Genomic DNA, 14,487 nt, shown 5'->3' on the forward strand with positions numbered 1-14,487 from the left:
AATCGTTCAAAATGCCTAACATCGATTGCACAAAATTGCATCCGTACGCAGCATCATTCTTTATTTTTTATAATGTCATTTTTCGAATCAACCGCTTGTCTATTTAAATCATTAAGAAAATAAAAGATATCCTCTAGAGAAAAATTTGAAAATTTCAATATATTTTTTCGTGTCACATTTTTCTTGCTTCCAAATGAATTATTTGCATTTCAAGCACGAACTTGCGAGCAGCTTTGAATGCTCGTGTTATTTTATTGAAATAAGGATTTCTTTACAGAATTATGATACTTACTCTCCTGCCGACGGTTAGAATCCTGAAAAGAACTATTTTAGTATACCTTTCTAATCGAGACAAATTTTTGAACATACCTGTGCCACGATGGCTGGAATATACACTGCAAAATAAACATAAAGAGAAACATATTTTTAGATGCACAAACAGCAAGGACGAAAGCCTTAAGGGTCCCATACACATCCAATATTAATGCGCCACATAAGAGGTCGCACAACAAAATTTAACGTGTATTTCTGATATTGAAAGGCTGTACAATATATTGTAGAAAATCTTAAAATTTAAATATTTATTGTGCAATGTTTGAAAATAATGCTTCATTTGTGGATAATATCCAGTTCAACCTTCAATATAATCTCCACATATTCAATTTCGTTGCACAAATCCTACTGTTGCGCAATAATATTGTATGTTTGCGCACAATCTATTAATACTATTGTACACGCATTTGCACAGTAACATTGTGCGTGTATGGGCCGCTTCAGATTTGCAGACGGGAAATAGGTCAGTTTACTTCTCCCTTTGGTCAACAGTTCGAATGGAATTTATGTACGCACCACGTATTGTATCCGCATCAGAATAGCATCGTCTGCTATCATAGAGGCTCGCTTCGACGAGGAAATGTGTTTTGCTTCCGGGAAAATCATCCATGTTGAATGCGTAACTGCCAAACTGCAGCGGGTCGAATGCAATTGACTTCTTGATACTTTTTCGGCCCTCCCAGCCGATGGTCTTATTGAGAATGGATCGAACGCTACAATTGAGAGCGAAAGCTTAGAATACTCACAGAAAAAACATGCCCTCATCTACTCTACTACTGAATGTTAATAATGTAATGGATGTAAGGTGTTGAGAACAATCGTTTAGAAATTGTCCAATAAATTTAGATTCACTTTAACACTTCAACATATTAGCTATTTCATGGGTACTCTTAGTCTGGTCAACAGTGTTTTCGCGATTTACTCAGTGTAAAAAGGCCGCAACAAAATTTCCGCCGCCGTAAAAATATCCCCAAGGACCGTAAGAAGAGTTATCCATGGGGAAACTGGTAAGAGAAAATGGAGAAACGAAATTACGGAACGATGTAACGGGCAACAGCTAATAGAGATCAAAGTTATGAGTTTTTACAAACAAAAAAAAAACGGTCTACACTAAACAGTGTCGAAGCTCTACGAAAAACAGAGTCGAATAATTAGCAGAAAAAATGGGTGGGTTGTATCTATGATATAACCGCAAGTATGACGTGGGACTACCTTAGCTTAGTAATCATTTGTTTGTAATGATTAAATTTTTGATTAAATGAAACAATTTCCGAATTCAATTGAATTCACTATATTTGCGTTGTGAGTAAAAAGTTTGAACAAATGCCATGTCTCTAGTGTCTGCACGATTTTACCAGGTACCTAAGTTTAGAAGACCGTGTTAGGGAAACGCACTCTAGTCTGCACAAAGGCAAGCGAGTACAAAAAGTACTCGTAGTTTGCATGTATTTGCAATGCCAGTTTCCCAGGCACCTTGGTTTAGAAATCTTTATAGGTAAACAGATTTCAGTCGGAACAAAAATACTCCCGATCTGCATGAATTTGCAATCCCAATTTCCCTAGACAACTTGGTTCTGAAGCCTGTGTTGAGGAAACATATTTTAGTCGGAACAAAAATGCCCCGACTTGCATGTATTTGCAATTCTAATTCCTAGAGACGTCGGTTAATCATACGATTAATTCAAATAATCGAATATCTGAAATTATAATCGAGTAATTTTGTATCGAATAATTTAAAATCAAAATATGAATACATCGAATAGTTGTCACTGTAATCGCGATTAATAAAGAAGGCATTTTTCTCAAGGTTAATGCATTTTTCGGTTAAGAAATAGGCTATATAAATTTTTTATCCATCATTTTTTATCCAATAATGGAACATCTACAACCTGATAGACCACACGACCAGAATGACAACATGATTCGTGATTATTGAAAGAAAAAATATTCGCTGGATTAATCGAATATTGAAAGACAATTATTCGAATGTATCGAATATTGTAAAATGCCCCAACGATTAATCGATAATCGAATAAATGAAAAATTTAGACATCACTACTAACTCCCCCTCGCTCCACGCTCCTTGGATTTGTAGTCTGTGTTAGGGAAACACATTTTGGTGGGAACATGAGCTCCCCCTACTTTCATGTATTTGCAATGTCGATTTCTCCAACGCTACTTGGTTTTGAAGTCTGTGTTAGGAAACACATTTCGGAGAGAACAAAAGTCCCCATACTTTCGTGTATTTGCAATTCCGATTTCCCCAAGGCTGCTTGGTTTTGAAGTCTGTGTTGGGGAAACCGTAAAGAGGCAGTTAAGGCGTTTAGATAACGCTTAACATTTTACAGTTATTCAATTATTTATTCAATGAAAAAAAAATCATTGTTTCGATCCAGTAGAAAATGTTCGAGTTATAAGCATTCGAAATCTTGCGTTTTTCCTGCATGTTCAGTGTTTATGTTTTCATTATATCCCCCATATATTCCGGTTAGACGTAGTCCCACGTCAAAAATGGGTGGGTTATATCTATGATATATCCGTTGAAGAAGACTTAGTAATCTCTTGTTTGTATTGGTTAAATTATCGATTGAATGAGTATTGTGTTCGAATCCGATTTTGTAGTCCGTGTTAGGAAAACACATTCTGGAGTACAAAAATGTATGCTGATACAAAAACTTCAATTCCAATTTTTCATGCTATAGAGGTTTCAAACCTGAAAGTTCATTTGCATTCCGGTATGCATAAATGCACTGAGAGAAAAACTATCCTTTTGATCGGTGCCATTTGACGAGCACGAATTGGCGCGTTTGGATAATGATTGACATTTCACAATCATTCAATTGTTTATTCCAAGAAAAATGAAACGTTATTCACTGTGATAGATGCATAGAAATATTTCCCATCAATTGACGAAAACATCTTTTATGCTTTAGATCTTTGAGATACATTAAAAAAAGACGGGTGGGTAATGTCGGGGACATAACCGGAGTGACGTAGGACTATACAAAGGGGACAGCTTTTGTTAAATATATATTTCAAATATATTGTTTTATTTTCTTCTCCTACGTGAATACCTACCTATCTACCTGAAAAATGGATTAGTTTACTGTTTAATCACTCGATATCCCCATCTTGTTCGGTTAAACCTTCCTGTTTAGCTTTTGCGTTTGCCACTCGCCACAGCTTTCACAGTTGGAAAATTTCTTCCCATCCAGCTTGTGACATGTTGGTCAGTAAATTAAATTTAATGGCACGTCGCATTACCACCACTCAGTATCGGATTGGAGGTAATTTTAACCTGTAATTGAACATTTCCGATGACAGTGGTACAGTGTCGACTTTCAATGTGGGGTCATAATTTGGACCCCGAACTCTATGTTTACAAAAATGTCGCATTACAGATCCATCCAATTAGCTCAATGTCGAGCTAAATATAAATTACTGTACTTTCAATCTAGAAGCAAATTAAGAATTGGTGAAAATTGGATAATCGGGAAAGTCCCCAACCATCAATAAGCTCAGAACAACTGCCAAATTCACATACTCATCATATCCTGGCAAACAAATTATAAAAAAATCAATTTGTGTTTTATTATTATTTTGGATATTATTTTAGAATGCATTGAACTGTATTCCGTAAACTCTTTTTTGAAAGATTTAATGGCCCTGATAAGCGCCGTGTTTTATGGAATGGTTCCAATTTAGAAAACTTAGTACTCGTGGTTTAAAAAAAAACCATTTCGAACGCCCTCGATGCCGCCTTGTTCTGGATTTGCCGCCAAAGCAGTTTGTATAAAGAACAAACTTTTTTCTTCTGCTACCTGATGCCGTTTTGCGATTGCGTTTGCCACTCGCCACTCGCTGCAACTGCCTGTTGTCTTGATGTCCACCGAACCGAATGTGTTCTGTTCCGAATGCGGGTTTTCTTATCGTCGCGAGCAGCTTTGCCAGCTAACTCGATCACTTCGGCGGCCGAAACTATATAACGCCGGCTAGGTGGACTGGTGCACTGGTACTAAAGCGCTCGGCCTAGCTACCCTTGCGGGGAACTCCAGATCAACACGGTTCGAGCAGGATTTTGCCTTTCCCTTCACTTTTCCTCCTTTACCATGTCCAGGCATGGCTGCTTGGGTTGGTTTGTTGATGTGTTGTGATGCGAACCGATGTGGTGTACGGTTTGGATGAGAATGATCGTTACGGCAGCGGAGCGGGGATTTTTAAGCTGACTGGCTGGCTCGAGAATTACGCATGTGTGAGACTGCGACCAATGTTTCCCTCATTTTTTTCTTTTTCCTTTAAAATCGTGCTTCATTCTATTTCGCTGCTGCTCTGGTTGCCCGTTTTGGTCGGTACGATTTGAGGAGCACAAAATGGACCAATCAAAAATGGGCACATAGTGTATTTGGACAATGCTTGATATTTCACAATTATTCAATTATTTATCTCAAGAAAAATGAAATGTTATTCGTTATGATAGATGCGTAGATATATTTCCTATCAATTGATGCAAAAACTTTTGCGATCTATTGAGAAATGCTCGAGTTATAAGCGTTCCAAATCTTGCATTTTTTCCTACTTGTTCAGTGCCTAGATTTCCATTTCACCCCCTATATCTTCCGGTTAGACGTAGTCCTACGTCAAAAAACTCAATTTATAAACATTCCAATTTTTTTTCTACATGTTAAATGTTTAGATTTTCATTTCATTTCTAGATAGATGTAGTCCTACGTCAAAAAATCGTGTTGTATAGTCTGAAAGAAGTGATGGAAAATAAGAAACGATGGTTCTCAATGAAAACAGAGACGGTTTTAAACCAAAGTGGCGCTGTTAGGCTTTGTTCTCACAATTATTATTGAAATGAATGGCAACAGTTATTCTATTAAACATACGTGATCACGGTGTGGTTCAGTTCAACGCCATCCGGCAGGTCAGCTTTAATGTAATGCCCCAGTGTCCAATTCACAATGAGAAGGTTTTCTCGAATGACGGAACTTATACTGATGTTTGGAAGCCTCTGTTCATAGTGGCATGAACACACGTTTTCCACGCATTCTGTAAAAAAACAAAAATTTTGTGTTATCAGCATACGTAAACCCATAATAAGAACTGTGGCGAAACGTTTCTTTAAGCTAATAAATTGATAATTTGATGCAGAACACTAAGTTATCATAAAGTTATCATAAAGAGCCGTTTACAACGGGTAAATTTTGACGTCACGAGTTGCGTTCACAAAAACGTTTGCATTAAAAAATGGACCTTTTTCGGATGGTGATAAGAAAAAAAAAACTAAGACAGATAGTTGAATTTGATAAATTTCCCATGGAAAATAATCTACGCCCTTGCGAGCGGCCTTCCGGCAGTGAATTCGCTATGGCGGACGAAAACATGTGTGTAGGCATGTTTTTGAGTTCTTTCTTCGTTTGTTTTATTTATCAATTCCTTCTCAGTTTTCGCGGCAAAATTGTTGAGGTATATCTTACGCTTCAGGTTTGCCCAGAAATTCTCGACGGGACGCAGCTAGGGGACGTTGGGCGGGTTCACCGACTTGGGTACAACAACAGGCTTTGTAGAAATAAATTAAGATAATAGTACTTAAGTATCTAACATTAGGGCAAATGTTACCTGTTGTATTTGTGAAATAAATTTATATTTATATTTGTTTCAAAAACGAAAAAAAAACCATCGGTATTCAGCCGCTCCAGCTCCTCTAACGATCGCTTCGAGTAGTGGGCCGACGCCAGATCCGACCAGAACACCGCATCTTCGCCCTTATGGTATTTCTTGATGAACGACACAACTTGCGGCAGGTACTTCGTACTAAAAATTTTCCCATTCTCAGCCAGTCCGGAGCTAAAGAAGAGCGGCTTTGACATCCCCTTTTCGTTGATTCTCAGCCACAGCAGCACTTGGTGTGTGGAATAAACTTCACTTCGGAGCTCACTTCCTTCGCGAGGGAAGTAAAATACGAAGTGCCCTGCTAGTCGTTGCCATCCAGGGTGAGATAGGTCTCGTCGGCATGACCACCCTCAGCCACTGCTGCTGCGTCATTGCCTGCAGCTCCGAGACCAGTGGACGGGACTTCTCTTCCGGACATTTATGTTCATGTTCGCCAGATACTTTTCCACTGTTTGGCTGGTTGCACCGACCTCCCGGCCAAACGCAAGCAGCGATGTAGCCACTTTTCAATCGATCATCTTCTTCAGCATCCTTTGAAGCTTCTTGTCGCTCATGGTCGTTGGCCGTCCGGAACCGGCCTTTCTTTCGATGCTCTGATTGTTGTACAATAGTGCCAAGATTTTGTAGATGCCGGAACGGGCGTATTCACAAAGTGCCGCACGATGTTCGTTTTGGGCGCGGCGGGGTATCGTTTTTTGAACGCGCACACTTCTTCACTTCACTGTCACTTCACGTAGCTTCACTGTTTTCACCATCACGGTTAGAGTTCGACTGATAGTGTCATTTTTTTTCTGCTGACTTGTGGGTTACTATGACTGATGATGCATGGGTAGTTTCGTCAGGGCGTGTGAAGGTAAACCACGCCCAGCTAAGAGGATATGATTCGCGAGTCAAAATGTGCTGCAAATTTAGCTGTTATTGCCAAACTTATCAATATACTCGGTGAGCTCAAGGTAGATCTATAAAACAAGATATGCTGTGTAAGGGTCTAAATTACATTCTCTTAATAATTTCAGTGGTATTCAGCTGCTACTCGTTTTATTTATTTACTATGACTCTACATCCCATTGAGATTAGATCTGATTCACTACTCTTCTCCAATAAACCCGGTCCATGGCTGCAGTTCTCCAACTCCCGGCTGCACCGATTCTTGCCAAGTCCTGCTCCACCTGGTCAACCACCTCGCTCGCTAGGCTCCCCTTCTTCTTGTTACTACCAGATTAGATGCGAACACCATCTTTACAGGGCTGCTGTCCGGCAGTCTTGCAACATGCCCTGCCCATCGCACTCGTCCAGTCTTGGCGACATTCTGGATGCTGGGTTCGCCGTAGAGTTGCGCCAGTTCGTGGTTCATTCTCCTTCTCCATACTCCGTTTTCCTGTACACCACCGTATATTGTTCTGAGCACTCGGCGTTCGAAAACTCCGAGCGCTTGTGAGTCCTCTTCAAGCATCGTCCATGCTTCGTGCCCATAGAGAACAACCGGTCGAATTATGGATTTGTACATGGTACACTTCGTACGGGGTCGGAGCTTGTTGGACCTCAAGGATTTGCGGAGCCCATAGTAGGCACGACTTCCATTGACAATGCGTCTTCGAATTTCACGGCTGTTGTTGTTGTCAGTTGTTATCAACGAGCCAAGGTAGACAAATTCCTCCACCACCTCGAGCTCGTCGCCGTCGATCACAACACTACTACCAAGAAGAACTCTGTTGCGATCAGTCCCTCCAGCTAGCATATATTTAGTCTTAGACGCATTGATCCCAAGCCCAATCAGCCCTGCTTCGTGTTTCAGTCGGGTATACAAGTCGGCTACCGTCGCATGTGTTCTTCAGATTATGTCCACGTCGTCGGCGAAGCAGATAAACTGACTAGATTTGTTGAAAATCGTGCCCCGCATGTTGAAGCCCGCTCTCCGCATAACACCTTCCAGCGCCACGTTGAAGAGCAGACAGGAAAGTCCTTCTTCTTTTTTTTGACTCTAAGAGGCTTCAAACTTCTCAGTTCATTCGCCTCTAACACCATCAGTATACTTTTAAAATGGTTACAGTATAGAGCGAACCAGATTGGTTGTGGTGTGGAGGCAACAGCACTCGAAACGAAATAAATTTTTCAGCTTTAGTTTTCAGCCGAAGAACACACCTATCAACACTTTCAAATACCTTCTTTATATCTGGCTTAACACTTACGTAAACGCCATATTCAACTCGAAACAATCGTTAAATTCGCGAAAATTATTTGATACAGAAAAGTAAATTTTCATTCATTACTTTTTATTTTAGTGCGTTTTATTAGCGTTAATATAATCCTGAAAATTCATTATTAATGCCTTTTTCCAAATGGCGCAAATCGTAATGGCAAATGGTCATTGCTATCAACACGAATGCAATAGACGAAACGCTTGTAATATATTAGGCTGTCAAAAAAGTCCTGCGGTATTTTTTTTTAATTTTCATTTGTTCATAAAATTAGTTACAATCATCTGTTTTAAGTCAAATATGCGCCGTTTTGTTCGATGACTTGTTCCCAACGAGATGCCAACTTCATAATACCCCTGTTATAGAAGCTCGCTTCCTTATTGGCAAAAAACTCGGATAGCCAATTTTCACAGGCCTCTTTTGTGGCTAACTTCTGACTACCTAGCTCGTTCGCCATGGACAAAAACAGGTGGTAGTCACTTGGTGCAAGGTCCGGACTATACGGCGGATGCAAAAGAACCTCCCATCCGAGCTCCCGGAGCTTCTGCGCGTCACCAAAGAAGTGTGTGGCCTGGCGTTGTCCTGATGGAAGACAATGCGGCCTCTGTTTATCAAAGATGGCCTCTTCTTCATGAGTGCTACCTTCAAGCGGTCCAGTTGTTGGCAGTACAGGTCCGAATTGAGCGTTTGGCCATAGGGAAGCAGCTCATAATAGATTATTCCTTGACAATCCCACCAAACACACAGCAGAACCTTCCTGGCCGTTAATGAGGGCTTGGCCACCGTCTGAGCCGCTTCAGCGGGCTACGACCACGACCGTTTACGCTTCACGTTGTCGTAAGTGACCCACTTTTCATCGCCAGTCACCATCCGCTTCAGATGCATTGTTTCCTTTGTACTTTGTAGTACTGTAAAATATGTCGGATTTTCTCTTTATTTTGCACCATATTTGCGACACTATAACTCACGAACGACTTAACCAAACAAAACACTGTCAAGGACTATATTATAGCGCGCAAAAATACCTTTCCAACAAGCTGTAGTATGACTCGATACAATGAATACAACTAGAACTACGCGTTTACAACGACACCTCGCGGAACCCCGCAGGACTTTTTTGACAGCCTAATATATGTAACATATGTAATGAAGTATCAATATAGTTCACAAATTGTGCTTAATTGTCTTGAATTACTTTTGTATAGTTTGTAGATGGCTGCAGAGTGGTTTTCATATTTTGGCCCACTTGGCAGTATGTTAAGCGTCTTGATTTACACCAGCTTGAGAGTTTGGCAGTGTTTGACGCTGTCAATTCATTTGTGCTAGTATATGGCCGAAGGGTGAGGTAAACCCATGAAAAGTCGGCAATTTTTGTCCATTTTTTTAATACAAACGTTATATTTTGTTCGCTAATACTAATTCATAGGAAGATTTGCTTCACCTCTTGTTGACGAGTTGACGAGTTTCCGCAAGCCGCTGCTAAGACTGGGTGAAATTTCCTTTTATAATTTCGGTGATTGCTGTTTCTTCTTGGAGTTGGCGGCGTCTGAAGCAGTTCCGATATGCTCATTTCACGTCTTGCAATGTTGTCTCCATTTACTTCCTTCAGAGCTCTGAGTGGTGTAATGTTACGCTCTTCCTGCTTAAAGCAATCGTCGCCCATCTGCTCGACAAATGCTGAAACCTCTCCAGGGATAGAGTCTTTAGTAGTAGGTACCTCAGGAATCAAGTTGGGGGTTTCCATATGTTGCATATCAAAGGGCATTAGCAACATCTCGTAAAGCTGTCGAATGATTTCTTCTTCCTCGGATTTGACTGAGCCGTCATTGAATTCGTCTATGCATTTCCTGCCAATACATTCTATCGCAGATTGGATTGTTGACGTTGGAATGATAATCGAATCTTCCAGAACATCTTGGCCAACAATATATTCGTTTAATTCATGACCCTCGACCACAACGGATGCTACAGGATCCTTATGAACTGTCTAGGAAGCATCAGCATCATACTGACGGACTAGCCTCATTCTTACATACTGTCCTAGCAATGCCTTGATTATCCTCAACCGCATCGGATGCAACAGGATCCTTCTCAGCTGGTTCATGAGCATCGGATATTGCAGGACGGTCGTCATCCTCAGTTATTGTCCTGGCAATGCATTTCTCTCAGTCAACATTATCAGCGCCAAAAGGAAACAGACTGCAATCTTTGAATCCGTTTTAATGCTTTCCTCTTTGATCCTTTCATTTATCGCTTTTTGCAACACGTCGGGAAAGTCCTTCAGCGAAAGATTCGTACCTCCGTTGTTCATCCGCCATTCCGATATAGCAACGTCTGCCGGCCGCGTAATACGCGTGATATTTGGGTATAACGCAATCAATACGATACCCAAACAAAGTTCGGCCACCTCCGCAGTCGTATGGGAAGAGTGTCCATCCACAAAGTACAACACTGGTAATTGAATGTTATTCTTCAGAAGATTTGGATAGAAAACATTCCTGATGTATAACATAAAATTGGTAATATCCATCCATCCTTTTGGGCATTTACCGATACGCCATTCGTCAGGAAAGCTCTGCAGGATCTCCACAGATAAGCGCTGCATAGGAAGTACAACACCTGGTGGTACAACTGATCCAACCGCACCAAAAGAAAACATGACGGTTATGTTTTTGTGACTGTCTGCGTGTTCAACTACATTTTTGCTGCCGTGAATAGCAAGCACGGCTTTTGTCTGCGGATGTAGAATGATGTTTCATCGTCGTTGAACATGCGACTTGGATCCAATGGTGAATGTCAGCCTCTTTGACCTTTGCACTGGCGGACGTTACTGCTTCCGGTGTGCGGAAGGTAAGCTCGCGGTGTCGATGAAGAAATCTTTTCAACCATTTTCGACCTACAACCGATAAGGATATTCTTAACACATCTCTTTTTTTTTAAAAAAAAAAGATTAAATACTAACTTGGAACGTTGTTTTTGAACGGATTTGGACGAGAATTGGTTTCGAAGAAAATCTTTACTTTATTCAGCAGCAACTGTTACGTCACCGGAAGTCCTTTCTTCTGCATTGTAGCCAAGTTTAGGAGAAACTTCCGTTATTCCTGGTCGGTAAGTACAGTCTAAGGCCCTTTCCGAGCTTTTGTTGCCACTAAGCCGGTAACGCACGGTAGATTGAGAAATGCCGTAAGCTCTGCATGCCGCGTAAAGAGTCTTTTGCTTGGTGATCACTAACTCCATGCAGCGGGAAATGGTCGCTGCACCGTATTTCCGCACAGTCTTCATTGACAAATCCGTTCTGTAATAAATTGGGGAGTCACTATATGTATTTTCATGAGTAAATAACTGTTTCTTACCCGATATCACAAAGAATATCAATCAAAACTTTCACTGTCTACGATTTGTTTACGACCGAATCTGCGACTGTCATTTGTAAACATTGTGATGTGCCACTATAGGAACAAGCATGCTTTTATGTGCCTATAATGGCACAAAAGTAAAAAGCAGGAAAAACAAGTAATGTTATATTAAAACACTTTGCATAACTTGAAATAAGTCATGTTCTTGATAAAAAACAGTGAAGGGATGGGGCAACATTATTTTACTACTTGTAAAAGCGTTAAGCAAAATTGGTATTCGGTTAAAAAAATGATAAGAAATCGGACTGATTTTTGCAACGAGTTTTGAAAACAGTTTTTCTGGATGATTTTGTATTATAAAGACGTCATTATTACCTCAAATGTGACGTAAATACCCAGCGAACGTTCTGTTTTCAGTTTATTTGCCTTAATTACCCTTAAATTTGATATAAAACGACTTTTATTACTATACATCCACTATTGGTACTGCCTCCACTATAGGAGCACTTGCCCTAAGCCTAATGACCTATTCCAGCGTTACATGACAACGTTTTGACTCACCAAAAACAGTTTTTTTTGCTTTCATGTATAAATCACACGATTTCCTAAAATTGAAAAAATTTCTTACTAGAATCAGCTGAATGAAGTCGAATTCGCTTATTGTCAGCCCAATACTTTTGTGACGTGACAACATCTGTCTTTTTGCGGTTTCCGATTTTTGAACATTGATGTTGTATTTTCAGTTCCGTTTCAAAACATACAAATGAATTTTGTTCTATGATTTGTCAATAAAAGATGAACGTGGATTCCCGGATTCAGTTTTTCAAAAAACTCACAAGAACTTTGCAAAAATCGGCATGCATTTTGTGACGTGACAACGCACTCTTTGCGAAAAAAACAGTCCACAAAGCGTTGCAACGTCACACAATCTATAAGTTTCATTACATAAGAAATTCACTGTATTTTAGCAAGCTATACTATATTTCTTTTGTTTTTTTTATCATTCTGAATACCTCTCACTATCCTCTGGCTTTTTGAAGGGAAAGAAGAGATCTCAGAGGAAAGTGAGAGGTACAAATGTGATACAAAGAGGAGTAGGTTCAGGACCACCGATTGCGTTAGGACCACTGTTTTTTTATGTTTTTTATACTCTGAATACCTCTCACTTTCCACTAAGATCTCCCAAAAAGTCGAAAATGGACTGGAAACAGTGGTCCTAACGCGATCGGTGGTCCTGAACCTTCTTCTTCTTCTTCAATGGCACTAACGTTCCTAGAGGAACTTCGCCGTCTCAACGTAGTATTACTTGCGTCATTTTTTATTAGTACTTAGTTGAGATTTCTATGCCAAATAACACGCCTTGAATGCATTCTGAGTGGCAACCTCTAGAATACGCGTGATCACAGTGCAAGTCGGAGGAAATTTCTTTGAAGAAAAATTCCCCCGACCAGAACGGGAATCGAACCCGAACACCCGGCATGTTAGTTATGACGCTAACCACTCGGCCTGAACCTACTCTTCTTTGTATCTTAGTAACGGTGCTTCCTACCGAATTGTTAGTAGTGCCAAATAAAAGATGTCACAACGCTGACAATATGATGAGTGGCGCTCACTAGAGGTGGAACGCATTTGATTTTGTAATCAGAAACTCTTTGTGCATGTGCGCGTACCTGTGTAAGGGCGTTTATGTTTGCGTGTTAAAGATGATTTTGACTTTGACTTTGACGTTGACTTTGACTGTTGACCGTTGACGTTTGCGTGTTCATTTGAATGTGTATTTTTTATTGTCTAACTCCACACGCGTCGCTCTTCTTCGCGTACCCATAGATATACCGTTGTGAATCATATTTCGGACAGACTCATATTTCGGGCACTCTGTAATAAAAACTTAAAATGCCTAATGCCCTGATGATATAACTATAAATTAATTATCACAATAGAGGGGCTTAGAATGCAAGGGGTGTAAGTGATTTGATCGATTTCTCTTCATAAACTTTTTCTTACGTGAATAACTCAGCGCACAAAAACGTTCCAATTTGATTTTGATATAGAAACCGATAATTGAGGTTCTGACCTATCGTCCACATTGCCAAATAGGCTGGGAACGTGTTTGCAGATATGTTATGATCAAAAGAGAAAATCGATGAAGAGGAATCGATCAAGTCACTTACACCCCTTACATTCTGAGCCCCTCAATTGATTCTTTAAAGTGACCCTTTAGTTATACCATCATGGCATTAAGCATTTCAAGTTATTTTGACAAAGGGTCCAAAATATGATTCAGAATGGTATTTTAATGTAACCATTCACGATCACACTGTGGGAATTCATGCAATTTCCAGTCTTTTAGATCCGTTTCTAACGAACCGGAAGTCACCATCCTGGTATAATACTTACAAGCAATACCCAAATCATATAGGTTTCCCATATTTTTTGTCTTTCAATACAATTATCAGCAAACCGGAAATCGAAACAAGATTATATTCTATATTCTGGAATCTACGTCCGTCTATTGTTGACAAAATATAGAGGAAAGTTCATTTGAATGTTTTGAAACGGAACTGAAGATACAGCATTAATGTTCAAAAGTTGAAAACAGCAAAAAGTCAGGCGTTGTGACTTCAGAAAACTATTTGACTGACAAAAAACCAATCTAAGTATACAATATTCTTCAACCGATGATTCTTGTAAGGAAAGTTTCTCAATGACACCGTTCAATTTTGTGTGATTTATACAAGAAAATGTAAAAAAAGTGTTTTTTTTTATCCAAAATATACATTTTATTAAGGCTCATATGGCGTCAGCCTAACGGGGCCGGGAGTTCAATATTTTGACAATATTTGCTTAGACTATGTTAGTAATATGTAACCGATTACTCGCGGTTGACTCGAGGTTAGTATTACAAGTGTTCTCATAATTGGTAT

The 14,487-nt window shown here is 39.9% G+C and overlaps 1 protein-coding gene across 3 annotated transcripts in view; it reads right to left on the reverse strand.

Annotated features, from left to right (window-relative positions):
* LOC129778132 (platelet-derived growth factor receptor alpha) overlaps positions 1–14,487 on the reverse strand; it is a 268,265-nt gene that overhangs the window by 134,453 nt on the left and 119,325 nt on the right. For all 3 annotated transcript variants that reach the window (XM_055784844.1, XM_055784842.1, XM_055784843.1), the window contains 4 exons: positions 5,223–5,385; positions 850–1,046; positions 370–395; positions 293–314 (listed from right to left, as the gene is read on the reverse strand). In XM_055784844.1, the coding sequence (XP_055640819.1) occupies positions 293–314; positions 370–395; positions 850–1,046; positions 5,223–5,385 (408 nt within the window). The remainder of the gene's footprint in view (positions 1–292; positions 315–369; positions 396–849; positions 1,047–5,222; positions 5,386–14,487) is intronic.

The sequence above is a fragment of the Toxorhynchites rutilus genome, chromosome 3 (assembly GCF_029784135.1).
Source record: "Toxorhynchites rutilus septentrionalis strain SRP chromosome 3, ASM2978413v1, whole genome shotgun sequence".
Classification (NCBI taxonomy): domain Eukaryota; kingdom Metazoa; phylum Arthropoda; class Insecta; order Diptera; family Culicidae; genus Toxorhynchites; species Toxorhynchites rutilus.